Source organism: Cricetulus griseus, chromosome 2 (assembly GCF_003668045.3).
Source record: "Cricetulus griseus strain 17A/GY chromosome 2, alternate assembly CriGri-PICRH-1.0, whole genome shotgun sequence".
NCBI classification, from domain to species: domain Eukaryota; kingdom Metazoa; phylum Chordata; class Mammalia; order Rodentia; family Cricetidae; genus Cricetulus; species Cricetulus griseus.
This window is the reverse complement of record NC_048595.1, coordinates 447,454,957-447,482,815: the sequence shown is the minus strand read 5'-3', so window position 1 is coordinate 447,482,815 and position 27,859 is coordinate 447,454,957. Positions and strand designations below refer to the sequence as shown.

The 27,859-nt window shown below is 37.6% G+C and overlaps 1 protein-coding gene across 1 annotated transcript in view; it reads left to right on the top strand.

Moving 5' to 3' along the window:
• The window catches only part of Slco4c1 (solute carrier organic anion transporter family member 4C1), a 45,885-nt gene extending 18,299 nt beyond the window's left edge, over positions 1-27,586 (top strand). The window contains exons 3-13 of the mRNA XM_027397699.2: positions 5,347-5,529; positions 6,700-6,796; positions 8,392-8,513; positions 9,928-10,046; positions 11,355-11,499; positions 11,864-12,059; positions 17,564-17,717; positions 18,652-18,842; positions 22,692-22,756; positions 24,612-24,749; positions 27,426-27,586. Coding sequence (XP_027253500.1) covers positions 5,347-5,529; positions 6,700-6,796; positions 8,392-8,513; positions 9,928-10,046; positions 11,355-11,499; positions 11,864-12,059; positions 17,564-17,717; positions 18,652-18,842; positions 22,692-22,756; positions 24,612-24,749; positions 27,426-27,586 — 1,571 coding nt within the window. The remainder of the gene's footprint in view (positions 1-5,346; positions 5,530-6,699; positions 6,797-8,391; positions 8,514-9,927; positions 10,047-11,354; positions 11,500-11,863; positions 12,060-17,563; positions 17,718-18,651; positions 18,843-22,691; positions 22,757-24,611; positions 24,750-27,425) is intronic.
• Positions 27,587-27,859: the final 273 nt, after the last annotated feature.

Here is a 27,859-nt window from a genome sequence, read left to right as displayed (position 1 = left end):
TTAGGTTTTAATTTGTATCATTTCCATTATTTATGGATTACTCTTGCAGCACTGCAGGAGTCATAATGACTTATCTTGATCAGGAGTGAAGTTCATATGTCTTTATAAATCTTTAATTAGAAGAACTAGCACAGAAGGCCTTTGCTATAAAGTCTCATTTGAAATGGATAGAGTGAAACGTGCTTTTCAAAAATAAATTCACAAAAGATCTACTGGATACTTATTGTCCTAAATGCTGGCCTTCAGTATTGATGGCATTATGTTAATTGTGTTTGATGTATTGAAAACATCCAGTAATGTGTACACATGCCAGAAGATAAAGAACAAACCGGAAATCATTTAAGTTCTACTATAGCAGTTAAAATTTCAGGACTTAGCATCTCGACCCCCTCACAGTATCCATTATTTGCATTACACGCTATGCCAGAAGACCACCATTTGGTATTGCTTGGAGTGTGAAAAGACCCTCCGAATATTTAGGCATTGATTAGACTTTATATATGGCTACCAGGTTTTAGTAGAATAAGAAATTCCTAAGAGTTCTGCCCCAGAAGATGGCTGTGTTTGTCCCAGCACAGGTGGATGTAGGCAGCTTCCAGCAGGTTTTCATGGTGACACACCAACCATTCATTTCTTTTGCATTACAGGCTCACTGGCCTGTACCTCAGGGCCTTGTAATGAAAATAGAAAGGATGTACACGTGCTCGTCACTTTCAAAAATTTGGGATAGAAGTTCAAGCCATTACTACCAGAGATTCTTTCAAGATAAAATAACATTTTTTTTTCAGTGCTGAAAATTGACCAAGGGCCTTGAGGGTGCTAGGCAAATATTCTACCATAATATAGTCCAAGTCCTGATGCTGAGTCTGGATAATAACATTCCTTGGACTAGCCATTGAAGAAAATTGGTTAGGGAAGATTAATCAAGGTATGTGAGTAGTTGGCTCAGGAAGTAAGAACACTTCCTACACAAGCATGAGGACCCAAGTTTAAATACCATCACTCTTGTAAAAAACAAGATGGGGTCATCTGTTTGCCTTTAACCCTACTGCCATGGGAGTTGGAGACAGAACCATTATGACTCATGATGTGCAGATTGCGGATATATTCTCTGCAAAATTGCAATATTCCAAACATGCTTGCTTATTGAAGTTAATTAGTGCTGTGGTTCAGTGATGCATCTATCCCGAACACCTACTTAAAAGAGAAATGAAATCTATTTATCGAAATTCCTATTTGTTCATATGAGTGTCATTTTCTTAGGTTGTCTTTGGTGTTTTGTCTCATTGTTTCAGGTCACATGCGCTTCCTTTCCTGCGTCTTTTTTTTTTTTTTTTTTTTTACTTCTCTTCTGCTTTTGTGACCTATTTCCATGTGATTCTCATTTCAACCACATGTCCCTTCCTATTTGCCACGCTCCCCTGCTTTCCAGGCTCGCCTTTGGGCCACTTTCCATTGTGTTTTCATTCCCGTGGGGTTTTAATTTTCTCCTTCCCAGTCCTGCCAGCACATGTAGCTCCTCATTCCCATTTCTTCTGATGCCTTATTTCTGCCTCGCTGTCCTTCACATCCAATGTTGGCGCCGATCACTTCACCGAATGAGTAAATGCCTTCCATTTTTCATCTGCTCCATGAATGGTGATGAATACCCCAGAGTTCATGTTAATGAAACTGTTCTTAGGTGTTTTTTTAAATAATAATAACCTTCTGCAGATGCAGTGACATCTCTTTTGGAAATTCCCTTCATGGACCAAGTTTGGGTCAAGTTCTTCCAGGGAATGCTGGCCAGGCTGCCACCTCAGGCAGGTGGGCAGTACAGGCGAAGGCTCTCAGATTTTAGTTCCCACCAAGGAAGACTGCTGAGGCATCTGTGGGATTCTCTGAGTAACCTCCTTCCCACTCCCCCTTCCATATTTTAGAAGTGATGCCGTACAGGAATGCTCCGTGGGCACTGTGCACATCTTCTGTTACAGGCAGAGTCTGTCCCCTCGGATGTGGGAGGGAGGGCGGCTCCTCAGCTTCAGGAAGAAGGCATTGTTCCTGCATCTTTTGTAGGGCTTCTGTCACCAGCTTCCCCTGGTGAAAAGGGGCTCTGTGTTTAACCAGGTGCTTAGAGGGAACCACATGCCGAAGATCAGAGGTTATTTTTTGTTTACCACATTTTATAAGAAGTGTTTGAAATACTGGTAACAGGATAAGTGCAAACAGATTACAGGAGAGGAAAGCAGGCCTGAGCTAAGTCCCCAGGCCAGACGATCCTATGGCAGTGACTTGTGGATGGACAGATGTAAGCGAATGCAGCAGTGTTTCTCCTTCCTTAGAGCTCTGGTTAGGAAGTAGAAAGCTGAGACAGAGGAAGAAAACACATATACACAAACACACACATTAATAAGAAGTCTAAGCAAGCAAACGAACAAAATCAAAGATGGAGAAGAGGGGCTGCTTTGGTTTAAAATTAGTCACCTTGATATACAGTAATAAAGGAGTCTGGTTTCTTTAGATAACTGTCCTCAGTCTTCTCCAGGGCTTTCCTCCCCCAGATCCTCATAGGAAACTAGGACTTGGAGAGTACAATCTCAGTTCCTGCCCAGTGTCTGTCCTTTCCACTCCTGTAGGGTGAGCACAGGGAAAGCAGGGCCTTGCCTCCAGGTTGTTAGGACAAATGCCTGGAACTAGGGACCAGAGCAGGGGTAGGCGGGATGGGGAAGTTTATAGGGGCTTAGTGGCCTGAGCGTGTGTGTGTGTGTGTGTGTGTGTGTGTGTGTGTGTGTGTGTGTGTGTGTGTGTGTGAGTGTGTGTGTGTGTGTGTGTGTGTGTGTGTGTGTGTGTGTGTGTGTGTGTGAGTGTGTGTGTGTGTGAGTGTGTGTGTGTGTGTGTGTGAGTGTGTGTGTGTGTGTGTGTGTATGTGTGTGTGTGTGAGTGTGTGTGTGTGTGTGTGTGTGTGTGTGTGTGTGTGTGTGAGTGTGAGTGTGTGTGTGTGTGTGTGAGTGTGTGTGTGTGAGCGTGTGTGTGTGTGTGTGTGTGTGTGTGTGTGTGTGTGTGTACTTTTTTGCCTTTATGCTACAGAAAAGATTCATATTAACTTTACCTCCACTGGGTTTCTGAACTTATAAGTGATATGGGGGCTCCCTCTTGTGGTTATTGTTAACTTACATGTTGTTTTCTCTTTTAAATTTATTTTTTCTGTTTAATGTAATGTCACAAATTAATAGAATTTAGTTAAAACAAGAATATACAGTATGCAATATCCATAATCAACCTTTTCACCTTTTTAAGCATCTATCATTTATCTTTGATATATTTTACCATTTATCATTATCATTTATTGCATTTGCTGGTTCTTAGTCTTGTTGATGAAAACCATTTGAAAATGGACTCAGATGGGAACTCAAAGACCATTTAGGAGAATACCAAGGAAAAGCAAGCTGTGAGGAAGGAGATGGAAAAGGCAGAGAGCAAGCTTTGGCCGTGGTGGAGGCCAGGAAAGCAGGCATGTTCAGTTATGGAAGTTCACAAAGCCGCAGAACAGGGTGGTCTTCAGGCATTTGGAGGACTTGCACGTGCCAAGTCCAGTAGGCTTCAGATTTTGGCCAGCATCTGATGAAAGGGAATGTGAAACGTTATGCTTCCTCTGAGAACTCAGAGAAAGAAGTGGGCAGGTTAGCAGTGAGGTTTCTAAGTAACTGCACAGACCCAGGGCTTTGGGGTCTATACCTACAGCACTTATTAAGGTGATGGCTGCTCTTTCAAGCTTCTTATCATTGATTTACGAGTATTACTTTTCCCCAGAGGTGCTCTTCCCAGGTGATGGATAGGCTCACATGGATTAACCCTTACAGGATGGGATGATGGTCTCTGTGATATTTGAATCAGCTTGAAATGTCATGTCTCCTTCCAGACAGAGTCATAGGTCTTCCCCCTCTTTCTCCCTCTCCTTTTCTACCTCCTGCAAGTAAAAAAAAAATATGTAACACAGTAGACTAAAGACAATTTAAGGGAAATGAAACTATATGCTGAGTGTGGTGCACACCTTTAATCCCAGTACTCAAAAGGCAGAGACTGATCCCTGAGTTCAGACCAGCCTAGTCAACAGATGGAGTTCCAGGACAGCCAGGACTATAAATAGAAACCTCATGTCAAAAAGAAAAAGAAAGAAAAAGAAAAAAGAAATAAATAAATACAAAATGATTAAAACTTTATAAAATAACCTTGGGTTGCAGAAGGAGATGGCTTTCCATTAATGAGCCTCAACAATTTCCCTCCTTTATATGGTGTTTTAAATCTTCCATTTTCCAGAGAAGGCTCATTCCATTTTAAAATACAAAAATAAGTAAAAGAAGGAAATGTACGAATCATGCCATTTTTCATTGATTACATTTTGTTATGTCTTCACTGTGTCTATGTAACTGGGCAACACAACTACCCACCTTTGCCCCTGTCTTCATTAGTGACATTTGGAAACCCATTAACATTTTACCAGGGACTTTCATGGTGGAAAGTCCTACACCCAACTCCCTGTGATGCTTGCTCTATGCCCTAGAGATTATAAAACTGTTTTCAGTTAATTTGGAATATGTATATATTTTCTGATTCTAGTTGATTACACATTTGTTTTGATTGCTTTTGTATGACTTGCTGTCTTACCTTTTATGTCTTTTGAAAGTTTTAAAAATTATTTTGTTATTTTCTGTGCATAAGTGTTTTGCTGGCTGGTTTGTCTGTGCACCCCACGCATGCCTGGAGGTTAAAAGAGGCCCTTGTGAGCTGTCATGTGGGTGTCACAAGTTGGACCCAGGTCCATTGCATGAGTAACAAGTGCCAGTTGACTACCAATCCTCTAGCCCTCACCGGAATCTTGGGGCTTTAAGTTTTTCTCATGTATTCTTATGTGTCAACTATTTTTTTCCTTGGAAGTCCTCCAGTCTTTACTCCCTGTTCCATTTCTAGTAGTTTGTTCTCTTATTTCTGCTTTGTGCTTTCCATCACAACATCTCCATGAGCTCCTTAGCATATATCATGAGCTCTTGACCGAAGAAGTAACTGCAATGTTTACTTTTATTTTTAATTTTTGGCCCCTTATCATCACTGATATACTTAAACTGGTTATCTGCAAACTTCTTAGATTCAAGTCTTAAGTAGTATTTCTTTATATTCTAAAATTTGTCAAGAGAGTAATTTCTAACTTTGCCCGAGTAACCTATAAACCTTTTTATATGTACCTTTATCTGTTTTAAATGTAGTGAAAATGAAGTGATTGGAAGGAACATCTTGTCTAAATGTAATTTGTAAGTAGATATTTAAGTTGATGGCTAAACTGGAAATTACCATTTTTCCTCTCCTCTAAAGATACTTGCCTAACAACAAGGAATAGCACCAGCTGTGAATCCACATCCTCTTTGCTTTCTAACTACTTGTATATCTTTGTCCTGGGACAACTGTTACTTGGGACTGGAGGAACTCCACTCTATACCCTGGGAACAGCTTTTATTGATGACTCTGTACCTACACACAAATCTTCTCTCTATATAGGTGAGTGAACTCTTTGTATTTTGATTTATTGTTTGTTCACCGTGTAGGAAAAGTTGGAAGAGCCTTTGCCTCGGATGGTTTCCATCCCTATCACTAAGGGAGAAAGAAAAACAAAAAACAAAACCATGTGAATTGTAATGCCATGGGCATTTCATTTAAGTAACTGTGATTGTACTTTAGTTGTTTACTGTACTGCCCCGTTGGTTACTAGGATGCACAATGGTTTTATTGTGGCCAATCCTGAACATGCTGACATTCAAGACAGGGGATTTTACTCAGAGTAGTGTGTGTGTGTGTGTGTGTGTGTGTGTGTGTGTGTGTGTGTGTGTGTGTGTGTGTGTGTTTGTGTGTTCAAGTAAGAAAATAAAAGTTTAGAAGGTGTCAATACAGTAAGTTTCATTTTGCAAATACTTTCTTATATATGGCAACAATATAAATATCTATTAGCCAGGAGTAAGCTGTTCACCCCTACTGCTAGTAAAAGTGAGAGAACTCACCAGGAATCATGACTAAAGATGAATGACTTGCTTTTAAGACATCAACTTTTCTCCAGTCAGTGGTGGTGCATGCCTTTAATCCTACCACTAGGGAGGCAGAGGTAGATGGATCTCTGATTTCGAGGCCAGCTTGGTCTACAGAGGGAGTTCCAGGATAGCCACAGGTTACACAGGGATACCCTGTCTCAAAAAACAACAACCAAACAAACAAAAAAGGAAGTCAACTCATCAGCAGATGCAGGTGTTAGGTTGGTTCCGCTACACAGTAAAATAAAGAAAGCTTTCTAAGTGTGTGCCTGGTGGGGAGACTTCTTACTTTGCCTTGTTTTCTTCCACAAAATTGTAAACAATATTTACTTCAAAAGGAAAACAGTGTATGTATGATCCCCACCACCAGTTACACAACATAGACAGATTTGTAATTATTGGGTTTAACTGTTATTATATTAATCAAGTGGTTCTTTTTTTATCCTGAGTCATTATTTTTAGATTCCTCGACATAACTGTTAACCAAATGATAACTTTCAAGTGATAATTTTTTAAATCTCTGTAATTTTGATGTAGGTCTAATCATTAGGAATTTTCTTTAGTAACATATATTTCTTCACTGCTGTTAGAATATTGAGCAAAACTGTTTATATAACTATTCCAAATATCTTTAATCTTTTCCTAGGAATCGGCTATTCTATGTCAATTCTAGGCCCGGCCATTGGTTATGTGTTGGGTGGACAGCTGTTGAGAATGTACATTGATGTTGCAATGGGACAAAGGCAAGACAATATCTGTTTCTCTTTTAATTTTTCCCTCTATTTCAGTAAAGGAGACCTCATTTCTCACTCAGAATGTCATGAAGGATTTCAGGAAATAAAACAATGCACATTATTTTTATATGAGTACTGTGTTTGCACCACTTTCTAAATCTCTTAGCATATTGTTCATAAATAAGGATGTCTAATAGAATTACCAGTGACTTTTTAAAGTATACTTCATATACCCTTTGTGTCATTCAATAATAATAATTATTGAATAAATTGAGCTTCCCTGTAGATTTATTTGCAGATAGATAACACTGTCTTATAAGTATCCAAATGAGAATAGGTTCTGTGATAGCTCTGATAATGTTGTAAAAACCATGTTGTTTTCATACTAAGGCAGTCAAGATAGTGATAATTAACATTATTTATCCAATGCTTATAATCTACACAACACATTTTCTGTTAGCTTATATTACATGTTATCCTATTCAATTCCCCCAATAATTTTATTCAGCAGCAACATGTACAGGTTTGTAAGTGGGAAACACAGGAATTGGAGTTGATCTTTTGGTTTTGAACTCAACTCCCTCTTTACCTGGGATTGGCTTTTCCTCCTGAATAGTAAGCTTCTGCCCCAGGCAGCATCTTCCCCCTTTCCCACTGGAAGTTTGACTGCACAGTGCTGCACATGACAGCAAGTAGTAAATAAATGACGTGGTGGGTCTGACTGGTTCTCTGTGATGCTACTTCTGGGTTTTTCTTACAGACACAATATAAAATATGTTCAGGACAGTCCCTGAGATAGGACTGTTAGCTTTTAAAATCAAGTATTTTGACATCAGAAAAAGACTGACGGAGTGATGTGTGTGGAGGAAGGTCTTATTGATATTAAAATAGGAGAACCATTATGCAATTATTTTTTGCCTTCAGCTTTATTTGTTTGGCACACACAGTACTTTTCACATCCATTATGCAATTTTTAATAAATTGTTTCAGAACAATTTAAATAAAGTGTTCTTTGAAGCATGCTTTATGAAACTTTTAACATGGGTCAGTGATCTACAGCAAGATGTTTTTAGCTTACTGAAATAAATGAAAAAAAAAACTAAATAATGTATAGAAATTCTGCATAGGTTTTTAAATATTTGTCATGCTTATATTTACTATTAAATACTTTCAACCTTTATTGCATATTTGCTGCTTTAAAAAAGATTTATTTATTAGTATTTTCTGGGAGTGAATGTTTTACCTGCACATGTGCCTGTCTACCATCCATGTGTGTAGTGCTAGAAGAGACCGTCAGATTGTGGGAACTTGAGTTACAGATGGCTGTGGGCCATCATGTTGCTGCTGAGGATTGAACCTTGGTCCTTTTCAAGAGCAGTAAATGCTCTTAACCACTACGTCCTCCCTTTAGTCTACATGCTTGCCATTTTATGATGCTTTCCAAAGAATTATTCTTAAACCTCATGTATACCTGCATGTCTCTTATCTGTTATCTGACTCCTTGTGATGACTTCCTTACAATTTTATTATAAGACATCTAATTGTTATGACAGAGTTCTGATTAAGACTGAATGAGTTTTGACTTTTGTTTTCTGTCCTTACAGTTCTGATGTCACTGAGGATGATCCCCGGTGGTTGGGTGCTTGGTGGATTGGATTTCTTTTAGCTTGGCTCTTTGCTTGGTCTTTGATAATACCTTTCTCCTGTTTTCCAAAGTATTTACCAGGTAAATGCATCTCTTAGTTCAGAAAGCTTTATTGTAATTTTAGGTCAGTGGTTTTCAAGGTGATTAGTAAGAACTGTAGAATCACCCTGTTTGTTTGTAGACCTTCATGGTCTGCCAATGCATATTTTTGAAATCTAATCTCTTAGAAAATATTCATAGAAACACTAATATTTACGGATTATTTCATTCCCATTTATGTTTTGAGTACTAAGTCCTTTTCACTAAAATTGCCCTTGTGATTTATCTTAATTCTTGCCCATGTACATGCAAGATAAAATTGTAAATCATTATTATCTCATGTTCCATTAGTCATTAATTTCAAGGACTAATCTGTGTTAAATCCTTCAAGCTAATTATTGATAGTTTTACAAGTCCTTACTTTTTTTCAATTGTCCTAAAAACATTCTGTCATGTATTAATTTATAAACCATATTTCAATACTAGATAGCCTTGGAAAATATCATCCTAGTAGAAATGTCAATTCTCTTATGAGTTCTTGTTTCTGAAGCAATTTTGTCAAACTTGAAGGCATTTATTTATTTGCAATGTCATTTGAAACATAGCGTTTGGAGGTATGTGGAGGTGTGGAAGTGTTGTGTGGAGGTGTGTGGATGTTTGTGGGGTGAGTGGAGGTGGATTTGGAGGTTCAGGGAGACAGGTAAAAGAACACTCGATAGACTGGAAGCTTGTTAACCCATTGATGTCTCTACCATCCTGGGTAATTCCATTACAGTGCCAGAAGATAATGCTGTTTCCATTTTATCCACAGAACAATGGTTTCAAACAAAGGGCCACAGTGAAAGACAGCAAACATTACCTCACATTCCAAGCACGTGTCTGTCTTCTTTAGTGAACAAAGGAAAACAGCCCCACATGCATTAATCTATAAAGACTGTCCCCCCAACATTTCAAATGAATAAAACTGTTATCAGACTTCAACTGAAGAATAATATATGTTGGTAGCAAAACTGTGTTATTAAATTAAAATTCATTGACTAAACATTAATGTTTACACAGATTGGAGCTCCATTTGTTAGTTGATATTTTCAGTGTTTTTGTTTTGTTTTGTTTTTAATTTTTAGACAAGGTCTCACATTACAGCCCAGATGGACAGTCTGGTCACAGACTCATGCCAATCCTTTTGGCATAAACTGAGCTATGAGTGCTGATTATTATAGAAGTCAGCCATCACACCTGGCTGCCCTTCAGGAATGTTAATGAATACTAGCCCTTAGCACAGCCCAATGACAGACACACATATTTATAGAACCTTAGTAACAGAAGGAAACTGAACTCTAGTGGAATTTACATACTCATAGAAGGTATACCAATTAAAGAGTAAGCACACTTAAAATGACTAGTGAAACAACAAATAGTAAAATTAGCACATTTGTTCTACACCATCTTCCCCCAGGAACAGCGAAAATTCAAGCTGGCAAAACTTCCCAGACTCATCAGAATAGTAGTACTTCCTTCCAACATACAGATGAAAATTTTGGAAAAAGTATTAAAGATTTTCCAACTGCTATAAAGGTAAAATAGAAGTTTATTCTCTCTCTCTCTCTCTCTCTCTCTCTCTCTCTCTCTCTCTCTCTCTCTCTCTCTGTATGTGTGTGCATGTACATGTATGTGTGTATTTTCCCCACAGTCTCATAGTAACACAGTATTTACACATGTGTACATACAACAAACATGCACCCTCCCATCATTTTTGATGATGCTGTTGTTTTTGAGACAGGGTTTCTCTGTGCAGCTTTGGAGCCTGACCAGGCTGGCCTTGAACTCGCAGAAATATGCCTGCCTCTGCCTCCTGAGTGCTGGGACTAAAGGTGTTCACCACCACTGACCAGCAGCTTCATATCATTTTATTACTTATTCTCTTATCTATTACTATTAAAGCTTTTATACGTAACTTTTTAGATTGAATTTCATTGCCCTTTGAGCTCCAGAATAGAATAATTGAAAGAGCATGATTTACTTCACTGACAGTATTTTCAGTGGTTCTGTCACTCCATGCTATTTCCCTTAGGCCGTGCATTGATCCATTGTCATTGAACTTGGCTGTCCTTAAGCCTTCTTCCTTTTGGATCATGCCTCCTTATTCTCCATTGTATCTGGTTATCATTTCCTCCTTTCTACTGAAAGTTGAGAAGTCCTGTGGTAGTACTCCTCCCCTGCGTAGCTTTGCGAATGGTTTCATCTATTCTTGCTAGGTAGTTATACTCACCACCACACCACTAATGTTCTCATCTGTCCTTAGTGTCTGGGAATTTGGTGTGTTAGGCTTGTGAACTAACATTATGAGAGAGTTGGCAGCAGAGATACCTATGTAGCTACTTCACACCTATCTAATATTCTTAGTTACTGAGTACTATAATTACAAAACAATATTCTCCGAGCTCAGTTTCAAGTTCCCCATTTAGTGGATACAGGAATTTAAATGTATTTTAAGTAACCTAACAAGGGATGAATTTATAGTATAGACATTTACTCTAACCCTAGAAAAGGAAACCTTCCCAAATGGGCTTTTGCCTCCTCTGCTGGCCTCTTGAGGCCAATCAACACATAATGACTTAAATAGTGAGTCATCTGTCAATTCCCTAGGTGCTCCACACACAAATGTCCTGTGTGTGTGTGTGTGTGTGTGTGTGTGTGTGTGTGTGCGCGCGCGCGCGCGCGCACGCGCACGTGCGCATGTGTACATCTATCACCTAATTGAAATTATATTTTCTTGCCAGAAGAAACCCTGAGTCAAAAGGCTTGCATTTTATTATGCTTCTGTGTTAATGGAGCACTTTGTGATGTAATCTGCTATTCACATGAACTGTATTTCTTCCTTAGAATTTGATGAGGAATACTGTCTTTATATGTTTAGTTCTATCAACTACTTCTGAAGCATTAGTTACTACCGGATTTGCCACGTTTTTACCTAAATTTATAGAAAATCAATTTGGAGTGACACCCAGCTTTGCAGCTACCCTTGGAGGTAAAAGCTTTTCTTTTTTATCACTTGGTGTACTGGTCTACCTAATCAAGTTATTTTTATTGGGAGAGTAGGTCATTTTGGATACTACATTCCTTGGAGTTTTGGGTAGTTTCTCTGAAATCAGTGTTCTGTATCAACTTGAGACAGACAAAATGGGATAAGAAGAATGTATTAATTCTGTTAATACTTAATTTTATTAAGCGTCCACCACCTGTAACTATGACATTTTCTGTGCATATATTTTTGTGTCAGGTAAATGCTTCTGTCTGCAGAAGCCATGGTGGTGCTGGTTTTGATAATTTCCAGTTGTCCATATGAGTAACTGAGCATAATTGTGTGTTTTCATTATCTTACTTCTCATTAGGGGCTGTTTTAATCCCTGGAGCTGCTCTTGGTCAAATCTTAGGTGGTGTTCTTGTTTCAAAATTCAAAATGAAGTGTAAAAATACAATGAAGTTTGCATTGTTTACATCTGGAGTAGCACTTACGCTGAGTTTTGTATTTATTTATGCAAAATGTGAAAATGAGCCCTTTGCTGGTGTTTCTGAATCATATAATGGGTAAATATATTTCAATGCTTTTTACATTAATGTCTCACATATTATGTATGCATTTTCAAGTATTTTTTTCTCAAAACAGAGATTAGGAATTGCCTTTTGAAAAAATATTGACACCTTTTCTTTGTTTCAGTATAAGATCTTGTGGAAATTTGTCTTTTGTTTTGTTAATTTGAATATTTAGTGCCCTCTTGAAAGCTGTAGGTGTTAATTAAGTTTGCTGTTTAAGGGCAAGGTGTTAGGCTCTGGAATTCAAAGAGGAAAAAGCAAACAGAGAGTTTGTCTTGTAGGGATTCATCTATAATAGGGAAGAAGTTCCCAAACTAGCTGGTTTTCTCCTAACTGTCCTGTGATAACCTCTTCTAGATAGTCTTTTCCATCTTGTTTGTGATAGGCCCTTCTATCATCAGAGGCCAAAAAGATCCTGCTTTGTTTTGCTTGACCTCCCTCTAACACTCTTCCCTATCCTGGAGCAAACCTATCATCTTCCTAAGTTATTTGCTTTGGATATTTTGTTATAGCTACAAAAAGCAGACTATGACAACATCCTAGAGAGAATTTAACATCCTAATTTCCTACCAACTTCAGTATTGTAAAATAGAAGCTATTCTTTTGTTTTCTGAGACAGGGTTTCTCTGTGTACCCTGGCTGTCCTGGAACTTGCTCTGTAGACCAGGCTGGCTTCAAACTTAGAGATCCACTTGCTTTTGCTTCCAGAGTCCTGGGATTAAAGTTGTCTGTCCCATCACCTGGCAAAAGTTATTCTTTATGATAAAATTCTCTTATTTGGGTTGAAGATATACTTAAAAATACTAAAATAAAACTAAACCTGCATAATATTTACTGTCCTATTTACTGTGGAATTCATGTTAATTTTTGAGAAATAAATGGCTTCTTTTTCTATCTTGCAAACAAGTTCCTCCCTTTAGTGAGTTTTCTTGGCCAGGTTTGTTTTGTTATTAAATCCTAAGCCACCCATGGTAGATCAGGCAGGTGAGAGGTTAGAACAGTGTGCGTGGGAGCCTCATTGTGTTGTTTTAATTATTCCATTGCCTGTGTACATGGCTTTTGAGGGAGGTGTTATTCCCCATATAGGATTTCATAACTTTGTGTAATATCATATTCACATGGCATTAAATTCATTTAGGAAAGTTTGCCAATAACAATAATCTTGATTTGCAGTTATGTGTCTGTCATTCCTTCGAGTTAATATGATGCTGAGTGTTCTACATAAATGTTTGGTTAAGCTCAATTACATTTAGTCAACACACTTCTTCATGATTCCTCTTACAGACAGTAAATTCTTACTCTCAAACAGAGATGGGAAAACAAAATGGTGACTGAGCAATGGTTGGGTGACTGGAGCTCTAGAAAGTTCTATAACATTCACAAGGAGAGGTCTTTTCAATTTTATTTGACTATAATTAGGGAAGGCTTTGTGACCTAAGGGAAAATGGGGTTAATAGGTTTTAAGGAGCTGAGAAGGAAAGGGAGAAAGAACACACTACCAAGGGTGTAAATGTTATTAAAAGTAAAGGCTACTTTCATGAACCAGTTTTGAGTGGAAGTGGGTTATATGTCTGAAAATAGAAAAAAAAAAGAACACAAAGAAAGAAAAAAGAAAAATATGAAAATGCTGGAAATATACTTTACAACCAGGTGTGGTGGCATATGCCTTTAATCCCAGCACTTGGGAGTCAGAGGCAGGTGGTTCTCTGTGAGTCTTAAGCTAGCCTGATTTACATAGCAAGTCTCAGGATTGTTTGAACTACAGAAAGAGACCCTATCTTGGGGAAAAAAAGAAAGAAGAAAGAAAATATACTTCAAAAGCATTTACTAGTTTTCTACTAATAATTTCCTATTCTATTTATCACTTGTCATAATTTTTTATAAAATGCAGATAAATTGAGCAGAGCTTGATGATAAGTAATGTACGTTTCTTATTTCTGCTGTGCTTTGCATAATGTCATATGTTGCACGTTGTGTATTTTCAGTATGTGTTTGACAAGTATTGGAAATTCTAAATTGAAACTGTTGTGTAGCTTTATATTACTAACTTGTATTTCAAGGGCTGATTTTCATCTAGTCTCCTTTCTGTTGTCCATGGTAAGCTTTCTGTGGGCAGAGACTATCATCCTTTCATAATATAATGGTGTTTGACAAAGGCACACATGGCAGCGTTTTGTAGGGCACAGCTGCATGAGAAGGTACTTCAGTCAGAAGGAAAGTGTTCTTACAACACTGTATTTATGAATTCATTTGGGTGTGTACGTATGTGGAGGTCCGAGGATGACTTGTGGGAGTTGGATCTCTCCTAACATGGGTTCCAGACTCCAAGTTCAGGGAATCAGCATTGGTGGCATGTACCCCTACCACCTCAGCCATCTTTCCAGCCCCTTACAACCTAGCTTTTGATTTTCACTACCCAACAACTTGTTTCCTCCCTTCTACATTGATCCTCTTCCTTCACAAACTTCTCTACCTACGACTTACATACCAACATTTTGCAGTTTGGTGGATTGTTTTTTAGACACTTTGATGTTTCATTGGTTTACATATTTCACTTACAGTTCTGGAATGATGCTTTTTCTCTCTCATCTCCAGCTCTGGTTCCCTCTTTCAGTTAAGATTCTACCTCTCTGCATAAGGTAGCACGTCTGAGATTTGCTGTGTGAACTTGAAGTGAGCACACCTCCCCAAACCTCAGCTTAGCATCCTAGATTTTGCAAATTTTTAAGAGTGGACACTGTGTGTTACAATCTGTGTCAGAGTGTCAAAAAGTTAGATATGTCTACATACTGTATGTTAGATCTTATCACTATCATGATTTCTGTTAAATATACATGCAAATGGATATGAAGTTTTCTAAGTTTGGGTCAGTTGTCCACCAACTTAAGACTCTTAACTTTAATATATGTATAAAACCATAGTTGTTACCTCTTCCTCAGAATTGGGTTCTCCCATGCTAAATAGTAGGAGTCCCTTCAAATTCCTTGAAACAGTGCTTTATCATCTACCAATTGCCAAATCTTAACTGTATATAAAAAAGTTATCTCCAATCTTTCTTACAATCAAGCTGTGTTTTGGTTTCTCTTTACATTTTGATCACTTGTTTTGGGTGTTATAACTGGTCTCCTTCCCTCAAATTCGTACTTTGTGAAATATTAGAGGATAAATACTTGCTGAGTAAGTGTGAGAAACGAGTTCAGATACTCAGAATCCATGTAAATGTTGGATGGACATGGTGGCCTACTTCTAATTCCATCACTGGAAAGACAGACTGTGGATCCCCAGAGCAAGCAGGATAGCTAGACTAGCCTGTATCAGAGATATCTGGGATTAGTGAGAGATACGGTCTTAATTAAGAAAGTAATCAAGGAAGCTGTTGAATGTTAACCTCAGGCACATGCTTATATATTCACCCACACAGATGCAAACATGCACACACACACAAATCCATGTTTACCACGCACACGTAAAAACATTTTTGGTCAACTTTTGAAAATATTGTGTATATATTTATAATAATTAACAGTCATTGACTTTTAACAAAGCCCTTGAGGCAACCATTACTCTAGACCCTGACATCTTACAGGAACATTCCATTTTATTTTCTGTTCCAAACACCATTGGAATGCCAATATTATATATATATATATATATATATATATATATATATATATATATTAAACAATCTTGTTTTACATGTCAATCCTAGTTCCTTCTCCTTCCCCGCCTCCTCTGTCCCCCACCGACTCCCTATCTCATCCTCTTTCTGCTCCCCAGGGAGGGTGAGGCCTTCCGTGGGGGATCTTTAAGGTCTGTCACATCATTTCAAGCAGGGTTTAGCCGTGCCTCCTCCCCACCGCCCTGTGTACCGAGACTGAGAGAGTCTCTCTTTATGTGGAATGGGCTCCCAAAGTCCATTCATATACTAGGGATAAATGCTGATGCACTACCATGGGCCCCATAGACCTCCCAGTCCTCCTGACATCCACATTCAGGGGGTCTGGGTCATCCTATGCTGGTTTCCCAGCTATCAGTCTGGGGTTCATGAGCTCCCTCTTGTTCAGGTCAGCTGTTTCTGTGGGTTTCTCCAGCTTGGTCTTGACCCCTTTGCTCATCACTCCTCCCTCTTTGCAAATGGATTCCAGGAGTTTGGCTCAGTATTTAGCTGTGGCAAGACACAATTTCTATTTTTTCTCTGTTCAATTGCTCCTCTTCCAATTACCCACTGTGTGGCTAAATTTTGCTCATCTTTAAGACTCGTTTAGGAGGTAGCTCCTCAGGTATCCTTTGTCCAAACCTCTTGTCTTGATAGTCATCCTGACTTGGAACTTCTAAAATGCATCTATCTGTATGTGCCAGTAAACTACAGTCAGTAGATTAGCATATAATCAAACCACCTCTAAGCCTCCACTGAAATCTTTGAAGAATGATGCTATCTTATTCAGTGTGCTCCAATTACCCAACACAAGGCCTACTTATCACCTGCTTCAAACACACTGCTGAATGAATGATTAGGTGAGGCCCTGGGGGAGCATCTTTGATTAGAATAACCTTTGTATTGGGATTTCTGCACCTATATATACATTGGGGCTTCTGTGCCCTGTATTTTGGTACTTCTGTGCCCTGTATATTGGGCTTCTGTGTCCTGGATATTGGGACTTCTGTGCCCCATATATTGGGACTTCTGTGCCCCTGTATATCAGGACTTCTGTGACTTCTCACACACAGGAAGAAAGAGTATTACCACCACATCACAGAGTCTGAAGTCAGGAAATTTATTTTTTGCAAAGACAGATTCAATGGTTCGACAACAGTGTTAAACAACATCACTCTTTTTGGTTTAAAAATTTTGCTCACTTTCTGGGGATGTTTGTAAATGTCTAGCAATTTTTTCATTGCTGTGACTAAGGAGAAAGCTGCTTGCAACTGATGAGTAGCAGATGAGGGTACTACCAATCAATCCACAGATCATCCAGGGAGCCAATAACTGTCACTGGGAAAACCTGACATTACTGGAGCACTCTGTTTTATTTTACTGTGTGTGTGTGTGTGTGTGTGTGTGTGTGTGTGTGTGTGTGTGTGTGTGTGTTGTAACAGTTATTAATTAATAACTCTTACTTGACTGCTTTTCCCCTTAAGGTTTACTCTTCTCAAAGTTCTTCCCCAGTGCCTTCTCCATTCATTCATTTATTCATCCATCCATTCATTCATTCATTCAGCAATGTGTCTGAGGAGGTGATAAGTAGGCCTTGTGTTGATTAATGAGAACTTGAAGCTAAATAAGAGCATCATTCCTCAAAGATTTCAGTCTAGGTCTAGAGATAGGTTAATTGTATGCTAAATCTCATGGAAAAGCAGAAACTTTGTTTATTCATTTAGTATTTATTCAGTGAGTGACTGACTAAATGACACTGACAAGACACGACTGCTTCTGAGTTGTCCCTTAGGAGTAACATCATAAAAAAAGTCTCACCTTCTCTGTTTTTTCTTGTTTCCAGAACAGGAGAACTGGGGAATTTGACTGCTCCTTGTAATGCCAATTGCAACTGTTTGCGGTCCTATTATTACCCCCTCTGTGGAAGTGATGGGATCCAGTATTTCTCTCCATGCTTTGCAGGTTGTGTAAACTCGGTTTCAAGCAGGAAACCAAAGGTAGCCATTTTTTCTACTTTGCCTCCAAGAAGCAATGTGCATTGTGCATTGTGATTGTCATCTTGACCCTCACAGTGGGCTGTTCAGTCTTCCTTCTGTTTGCTCCACTTTCCCCGTTAACCTCTTCCTCCAGATAAGTCTCCTGCCTTCATGTGTGAGGCAACTATTGCTGAGCTCAGCATGACAGTTATATTACATTTTATATTGTTTGTTTCTTTCTCAATTATAAGATCCTTGAGAATGGTTACTAATCAGTAATATAGCACAACTTATTATTTTTAAGTTTCATACACCATAGATACATTATAAATCATCCAAATCATTAATTCAGGCTCAAATATAAATTTAGTTTCTTTCGCTTCCACATTTCAGTATTATTCTGTTGTTTTTAATATTTACATTAAGGATAACATTGAGATATACAATGTCTTTAGGACTCAATACAATTTCTAAATAACTGATCTTTTTTTCCTGCAACATTAGAATGTGATTTGTTGTTACCTTTCACAATGTCCTGTTATCATAGGTATTCGTCCATATCTATATTTATATAAGAAATAACTAATAAGTTAGTTATATGTAAGGTAGTTTTCACAGTAAAGATGGAGTAACTCCTAAATTTGTTATCCTACATGTTATAAAAAGGGTATGAAGGTGTATAGTGTACAGGATAATTTTACCGTGGCACTTATCAAAATTATAGTTTTTGTTCGCTTGTCAAGTTGTTTTATGTCGTGGGCCAATAATAGGCTACACGTTGGAGTAACAGCCACTGTCAAATACAGGTGACTGGATTTCATACGAGTGGCTTGTTCCTATGTGCTCAGTTTCTTAGGATTAATCACTCTCAGCACCATTATCTATAGATTAGGACAGTGACAAAAATCACATTTTTGAAATAAACAACTTTGACATTTTCCTGTTGAAATTTCAGGTGTATTACAATTGTTCCTGCATTGAAAGGAAAGCAGAAATCACATCGACTGTGGAAAGTGCTGACTTTGAAGCTAAAGCTGGAAAATGTGAAACTCACTGTGCAAACTTGCCCATATTTCTTGGCATTTTCTTCATTACCGTTATCTTTACCTTTATGGCAGGTACTCCAATAACTGTGTCTATATTAAGGTAAGCATTGGACTATGAAACTGGCAGACCCTACAGAAGCATGCGGTGGACTTAGAGGTTCAGTTGGGCTTTTATTAATTCAAGCAGTACCACCCTGATACAGCATGAATTCTGGGACTGCACAGAAGCCCAGATGAGTGAGGGTTAAAGAAGCTAATGTGTGAAAGTGTCTTACTATGGCCATGTGACATTCACTAGACATTCATCTCTCTGAGGTTCACACATGACCAGTGTCATCTGAGACTTGCTCAGTTGTGTGCAAGTATTGTCCATAATCACAACGATCTTCATTCTAAATTGAAGAGTAGGTTCTGACAAACTCACTATAAACTGCTAAGAAGGTCGCTGTGATCTGGGCATTGTTGATGATTTTCTTTTTTTTTTTTTTCCTCCTTTAACGCTGTTTTACAAGAGTCTCTACCTTCCCACAGCAGGCTTTCTGCCTCTTGCCTAACAAATGCTGTGCTTTTTCTTTCTTAGCACTTTTTTTTTAAAAAAAAACTCATTGTCATTCATATTTTTTAGTAAGTGGAAAGTGTATAGATTCTGAATCATATTAAACAGATAACATCACCAGGAATTTGAGGTATTTAGTAAAAAGAACAATTTAGAAAAATAATTTAAATTATGTAAGACACATTTTAACTGCTTGCTTGTTTGTAGTTTTGTTTTGTTTTGTACTTTTAGACAGCAGTTCACTATGAGCTGAAGCTGGCCTCGAACCTGCACCAATTCTTTTCTGTCTTAGGCTTCCAAGTGCTGGGATTACAGGCTTGGGCCACTCTGCTTGGCTTATTAACTTGTTTAGAAACATAAATCTTTTTTCTCTCACATGACTCCCTTGTATGCTGAGATCACACATTATTGTCATTGAACAGTCATTAAAGAAAGAATATTCTTGAATCCAGAAATAGTTTCTTATTGCCTCAGTTTATATACTTAACCTATATGTGTGAGATTCCAGCCTCAACTTTAGAAGAAGTCAGCATTTCTGAAGCTTAGTTAACTGTGATACTCAAAATACTACTACTACTAATGATAATAAGATTTTCACCTGAGTGTAGGGGTACCTGCCTATAATCTTTGCCAAGAAAGGTTTTTTGTTCATTTGTTATTTTTTGTTGTTGTTAGTGCAGATGATATCTTATTTAAATTGCTTTCCAGAATCATTGCAATAGTCAATCAAACCTGTATGTGCTACTATTAAATACATTGAAGGGCACATATGATATGAAATAATATCCATAGCACTCATCTTACACAGTCACCATTTTTATACATATACACACGTGTATAAGAGTAATTAACATCTACTCTTACTAAATTTCAAATATATAATAAAAGTTTTTGGGTGAGGGACCAGAGGTTAATGCAGGGTCTCATATAGACCAGACTGTTCTTGAACTTGCTGTATAGTTGAGCCTGTTCTGGCTTTTGGTACAATACAGTCACTGAACTATGTATTCTGGTAATCATCACTTTACTCTCTACTTCTTAAAAACATTTTAAAATTTTCATTAATTTGTGTGCATGTATATGTATACACTTATGACATGGCATTTGTGTGGGCATCAGATGACAACTTTCGAAAGTCGCTTTTCTTCTCTCCCTCTATGGTGTTGTTCCTGGGAACTGGACTCACGTCACCAGTCTTGGCAGCAAGTACTTTGGTCACTTGAGCCATCTTAGCAGTCTGCCTGTACTTCTAGCGAGGCTGATGCTCCGGTGCACACAGATGAATTAGAACATACAGTGTTTCTATCTCGTCTGGTTCATCTCAGTGCAGTGCACTCTAAGGTCATCCATGCTGTACAAATGGAAAGAGATCCCTTTCCTAGTGTGGTAAAATTATTTTCTATACCACACTTTCTTTATCCATTCATTTGACGATTGAGTTGTTCGATAGCTTTGCTGCTGTCAGTGAGGCTATGGTGAGCAGAGAAGGGCAGCCATCTCTTTGACCTTCTGCTGAATCCCTTATTCCTCACGATTTTAACTCCTTTTGAGAAACTGCTGTCTGTCTGGACCAGCTCATTGTCCTTCTGGTAGTTTACACTGTTTTTTTTTTTTTTCCGCATTTCCTCTTGATCATTTTGTTCCACTGTATCAAAGTTGAACTAGTAAGTGCAACACAGCTTCTGCTTGTGGTCTAACACACATTTATTCATGACCACTGGTTCTGAGCCTTGTTTCCCACATTGTTCCTGGCTTGTGCTCTGTCTTCCTCATAGAAGTTCCTAGTTAGATCTTTTGCCTGTTTTTAGAACTTTTCTCTTGTTATTGCTTTGCTTGAGTTTATGATTTATTGTGTGTGTATAAAATGCTTCCCAGATGCCTCATTTGCTGGTTCTTTCCTGCACTCTGTTTCTTCACTTTGCTTCCTTTGATTTGCAGAAAGATTGCGAAACAGTCCCATTTGCCTCTATTGGCTTTGGTTGCTTATATTGAGGTATGATAGCCATATCATTGCTCAAATAAATATAGAGAACTTTCTGGTTTTGCTTTTGGAAGGATAGGACTCAAGTTTTATGTTTAGTCTTTAGTCAGTTTGAATGCATTTTGTGTACAGTTTGAGATAAGGTCCAAATTTCATTTTTTTGCATATGAATATAGAATATACAATTTTCCACACATCCCCAATATGTGTTCTTGATGTCCTCATCAAACATCAGAAGCATACACATATGTGCTTTATTCCATTGATCTCTGTGTACATTTTTATGACAGACCCAGACTTTTTATTATTATAGCTTTGTTATTGTAGTTTGAAATCTGGTAATATTATGCCTCCAATATTGTTCTTATTGACCAAAATTGGGATAGCTATGCTGGGTCTTTTCTATATGAATTTAAGATTGTGTTTTCTATTTTTTGTGAACAATTTCATTAGCATTTTGATGGGGATTTTATTCTAATTGCCTTGGAGAGTATGGGATGTAGACAACATTATTTTGATTTGTGAACACTGCAATGTCTTTTTTTTATGTCTCCCAACATATTCTTACATTTTTTTGATGTCCAAGACTTTTTTCCTATTTGTTTAAACCCAGGTATTTAGTTACTTTTTGATTTTATAGTAAGTGGGACTTTTTTTCTCAGTTTCCTTTATGCATATTTCATAGTATGTAGAAATGTAACTAATTGGTAATGCTAATTTGGTATCTTCAAATTTATAAACTCTATTCATTTCTGCAAGTAGTTCTTTTCATGGAGGCTTTACTCCATCTAAAAACAGAGACAGTTTCTTCCTTTCCAATTTGGAGGTATTTTCTTTGTATTTGTTGCATACTTCATCTGTGCAGAATTTGAACACTGTGAGTGTGGGCATCCTTTCCCTCTTCTACTCTCAGAATTGACTGTTACCCATGATTGTTATCTGTGACTTTTATTTTGCCGAAGTACATCTCTTCCCCTCATGTCTAATCTCTTTAGAGGTTTTATGAAGGGTAATTTTGTAATTGAATACTTTTTCTGATTTTTGATTTTTTGAGACAGGGTTTCTTCGTGTATCTCTGACTGTCCTAGAACTCACTCTGCAGGCCAGGATGGCCTTGAACTCAGAGATTCGCCTCCCAAGTTCTAAAATTAAAGGCATTTGCCATCACCTCCTGGGAAATTGGAGGGTTTTTTTTCCTTAACTTGACTTTTTGGTATTTTTTTAGTGCTTTACTACAGATAATATTTTTCTTATGTAATCCCAGAATAATTTCTTTGTAAGATTTTACAAATATTTTAATATGAACAACACTTACTTGAGTAGAAATACTAAACTCAGGTCCAGGTGAAGGTGTGATTGTGACTAATACATGCCCTGACTTTTTTTTCCACTTGTTTTGAATATGTTTGTAGGTGTGTCAATCACAGCGAGCGGTCTCTAGCATTGGGAGTGCAGTTCATGCTGTTGCGGTTGATAGGTATGTTAGTAAAAAGATTAGTATATGTTGTCTTGGTTCAGTAGTGTTATTTACCCATTCAGATATGTTACACAGCAAGTAAATGATGGAAGAGAAAGGAAGCATGGTTGTCATTGATGGAAGCTGTTTCCCAGCATTCATGATGTAGCACTATTTACATGACACAAGAATACAAAGACTTTACACTTCACCTGTCTGACTTGTTATCTGTTGTTTCTAATCCCATGGGAATATAACCTCATGGGAATATCCAGTTCATTTGAAATATCAGTTGTGGATCTCAGCATATATTTCTTTTCTTACTACCTTTTATTTAATAACTGAGCATCTTCAGTATGGATTATTATAATAATACATTCAGTCTCCATATGTTTGAACTCACTAACATGGAATATAGAGAGGTAAAGAGGGTTATGTTACTATAAATCTTTCCACCAAAAGCCTCCCGAGCCCTACTGCCACGTGGGTGGTCTCTGCCAGCCACCTGAGTTCTGCCTGCCACGTGGATGGACAAAATAATACAGAGACTTCTATTATGTACAAATGCTGTTTGGCCAATGACTATGATTTCTCATCTGCTAGCTCAGTCTTAATTATCATAAATCTATATATTTTATAAGACTTATCTGACGCCTTCCATTGGCGTCTTCCCTTGCCGGTGGATCACATTGTGAATCTGGAGGAAGAGCAGAGGGGAAAAGGGACCACTTCCTGTTTGTCCTTGTTTAAATATGAGTCTCCTTGCTATGTCACTTCCTGCCTGGATCACCACTTTTCTACTACATTTCCCAGAAGCCTCTTTGACTCCTACTCCCTTCTAACTTGTTCCCTCATTGGCCAAACAGTACTTTATTCAACAATCAATAAGATGAATATACACAGAAGTACATTCTCCATCAGGGTTACTTCATTGCTTCCTGGGATGTGTGAGTGTGTGTGTGTAAGAAATACTCCACCATATGCCTGTATGCAGACATGTCCACTCAGACACACCTTCTGGCTACATTATACACACATGCCCACATTAATGTGTGTATGAATAGGCACAAAATGTGCAGATAATGCAAATAGTAATTTATCAGCCTTCTTGTGAACCAATTTTTTTTATTTTCTAAAGCTGGCATAGCCAATGTCAAAGAGGGATTTGTTTGTTAACTTATGAAAGAGGTAAACTAAAATATTCACTTACTAGTATTGTAAAAAGCTAGGGAAATGATATTTTGAAAGCTGTTGCTACACATAATGTGTTAGTGGATATAGCTGCATTTACATGAATTTAAAGATTTTGCAGATTCTCAAACATTACCTATTTATAGTTTTATATCAGATAAAATCAAAATAAAATATTTTTCTGTGTTAACCCAATATATGAGTAAAATTGTCTTTAATATTTTTTAAACATTTACTTAGCATATGCGTGTGCATGAATGTGGGAGCACACATGAAACACGTGGAGGACAGAGGACAGCTTTCAGGAGTATGCTCTCTCTCTCTCTCTCTCTCTCTCTCTCTCTCTCTCTCTCTCTCCCTACTATGTGGATCTCAGGATCCAATTAAGACTGTCAGACCAAGAGGCAAGTGCCCTTCCTCACTGAGCCTCTCACTGGCCCTAGTGCTAATGGTTTCTATTAAAGGACTTTTTTGAATTGGTTAGAAATATATTATTGCATATAATTATTTAAAATATTTGACAAATTTTATAACCCTTTGATTTATGAATGAACTGGCTAATGTGCATTTGGACAGAGTAAGACCTATTGGTATTATATAAATATATGTATAGCTATACATATTAGAACCTATGGTTATAAGTTACAATCTTCACCTATTTTCATTTTGTCTTTAATTCCTCTAGGTACAATACCTGGGCCAATTATATTTGGTGTCACAATAGACAGCACATGTGTTCTGTGGGATGTCAATGAATGTGGAATAAAAGGAGCTTGCTGGATTTATGATAATATCAGGATGGCCCATATGCTGGTAGCCATAAGTAAGTTGATATCTTGGTAACTTTAGAGTAGACTAATGTGAATCACATTGTTAATGATTTACAGTCTAGGTTAGGTATGCTGTTCAGGCCATTCTGTGGGGGAAATTCTGCATTTCTGAGGCTGAAAGTACTTATCCAACATGATATCATGGAATGGCCCCTGCAATTTTGAGTTTTCTTAGGTAAAAGAATAAAATTTTCACTTTCTATATACCGCACATCATGTGCTGTTTTAGAGCAATTTTTCTTAAATGTTTGGGCAAGTACACACAAAAATAAAAGCGAATTTGAAAAGCCCAGAGGGATGATTTTCCTCTAAGTGCGTGGGCTTTGGAAACTATGTAAGACTGTAGCAGGGCAATGTCCTGCAGTTGCAAGAAACGTTTTACAATTCATAGCTTTTACCATGATCTTTCTTTTTATTTATTTATTTATTTTTGGTTTTTCGAGACAGGGTTTCTCTGTGTAGCTTTGGAGCCTATCCTGGCACTCGCTCTGGAGACCAGGCTGGCCTTGAACTCACAGAGATCCGCCTGTCTCTGCCTCCCGAGTGCTGGGATTAAAGGCGTGCGCCACCAATGCCCGGCTTACCATGATCTTTCATTCATTTGGTTGATGGCAGTCTATACTTTCTTGGTTAAATGACAAATTCAAGATAAGATTAATAAAGTAAAGTATATATCTTGTATATAGCAATGTGATAGTTAAACATTTCTTATCGATGTAGGACTTATAATGTTTAAATATAGAGAACTCTTAGCTGGACTTGGTGGCACACAGCTATGATCCTGGAACATGGGAAGCTGAGCCCAGATGATTGGTATGAATTTGAGTCTAACATAGGCTGCATAGTAAGTTTCAGGCAAGCTTGGGCTAAGAATGAGACACTGTCTCTTACACACACACACACACACACACACACACACACACACACACACAGAGAGAGAGAGAGAGAGAGAGAGAGAGAGAGAGAGGGAGGGAGAGATGTCAAATATACAAGTGTTGTTTGATTTTCATTGCTATGATTTTAACAAATGTCAAGATACACTTTTATTATATATAGATCAGAGTATACTACCTGAATTCATAATTACAGAAACACAATATCTACAGAATAAATAAGTAATAAATATGTTAACTCACAATAGGAGAAAATATTAACTAGTCTGGATAAAATTAATCTCATTAGTTGTACCTACTACTCAAAATTCTTTTTATTCTACTTGTTCATAGCATTTCCTTGATGAGGTGCAAAGACTACACTTAACAGTGGGTATAAGGACAAATATTTAGTCTCTTCTTAGACTTCTGGCCTATATGAAGAACTACAGGCAACTAAGGAGTGTTATGGGTGGGGTAATCTTTCCCAGGGAAGAGCCACCAATTGGTTATCCAAAACCAAGTAGTCAGCCTTGAAATCATGCATACAGGTAACATTATACAGACCAGGTAGGTTATATTTAGGAATATTTATGCATATGCATTAATGCATATAGAAACAATTAATGAAAAAAGCCATGGGTTTAAACAAGAATAAGACGGAGTGTATGGGAGGTCTAGAGGGAATAAAGAGAAATATTGTAACTGTATGAATTACATTTAAATTTAATTTAAAGTTTCAAACACAAGTAAACAACCAAGCACTGAGACAATTGAATATGTTAGTGATCTTTTGACAAATTATAATACTTAGATAGATCAAGGAGAATTCCTAATTTTCAGATGTTTTAGAGTAGATAGGCATGATTAACAAATAGGAATTCAACTATTGGAAAAACTACACCATGAGATGCTTTTCAATACTAACACTTGGTAATGCTGAATCTTATGGTGGAAACTAATTTATCTTTATGTAATTGGGTCACAAAAGAAGTATTTGTCATCAAATCAAAATTTTTACAATAAACCGGAATAGATCAGGGTTTTAGCTGATATGACAGAGCAAATTTGGGTAAGTATTACATGTAACATTCATATCCAGGCCTTCTCATAGGAACTCGGAAGCCTTATTACTTTTAATATTATTTTCTACTTCTGACATGAAATTTCTTTACTTTCTTCAAGTCTAAGGATGGTGAGATGTTTTATTCATTATTGACTCTTGGTTGCTTTCCCCCTTTGAATATGGTATGTGTTCACAAACTCAGAAACAGAGCCCAGAGCCTGGGTGTAGAGGTGGTACATGTGTATAATTCCAGATCCCGTGAAGCTAAGATCACATGATCATGAGTTTGATGTTAGTCTGAGCCACATAGCAAAATAGCTTCTCAAAAAGAAAAACAAAAATGGGCAAAGGATTTATTGACTCCTATGTAACACACAGCATTAGTTTTGTAACTTATGTCTTTACTTATTTTTAATAGAAATACTAAATTATTAATATTATTCATTTGAGTGGGGTCTTGCTCTGTTTTAAGCTGCTCCTAAAGTCCTTGTGAAGGCCTGGCTGGCCTCAGCTGGGAAGCTTCTGCTTCCCGAGCATTGTGATTACAGCTGTGTGCCACCACACTCAGCTCCTCTTGTGGGCTAAAGTTCAAAAGTATAGACTTTTTATTCCTTATAATTATTCACTTTAAAGTAGGAACTTTCTATGTGTGAAGAATCACTCGGTGGAAACTGTTTTTCATTCATCATTAATGGTCCAAAGTCATGCCTGTCTGCTTATCTTCTATGTAGGTGTTACTTGTAAAGTCATCACCATGTTCTTCAATGGACTTGCGATTGTCCTCTATAAACCACCAACAACAGGCACAGAGGCATCGTTTCAAAGTCAGAATGTCATTGTGTCTACTATTTCAATAGAAGAGGATTTCAACAAAGTAGAAAATGAAGGATGAAAAAGGAAAAGAGATTGCTTTGGAAAACTGGCTCCTGTCTGTAAGAACACACTGTGCCAAGTCACCATTGTCTAGACCATGTAGACCATAGCTTACAAACCCATGTTCCACAATTGAGGGTGTTTGTTGTCTGTATACAGATGCCTATTTTTGTTACAACAGGAAAAAACAAGCTAAGCAAAGCAAAGCAAAACAAACAAATAAACAAATCCAGGCCTGTGCCTTTAAAGTTCACCAAAAGCCATAAACCACACAGATTATTATTGGCTTTCA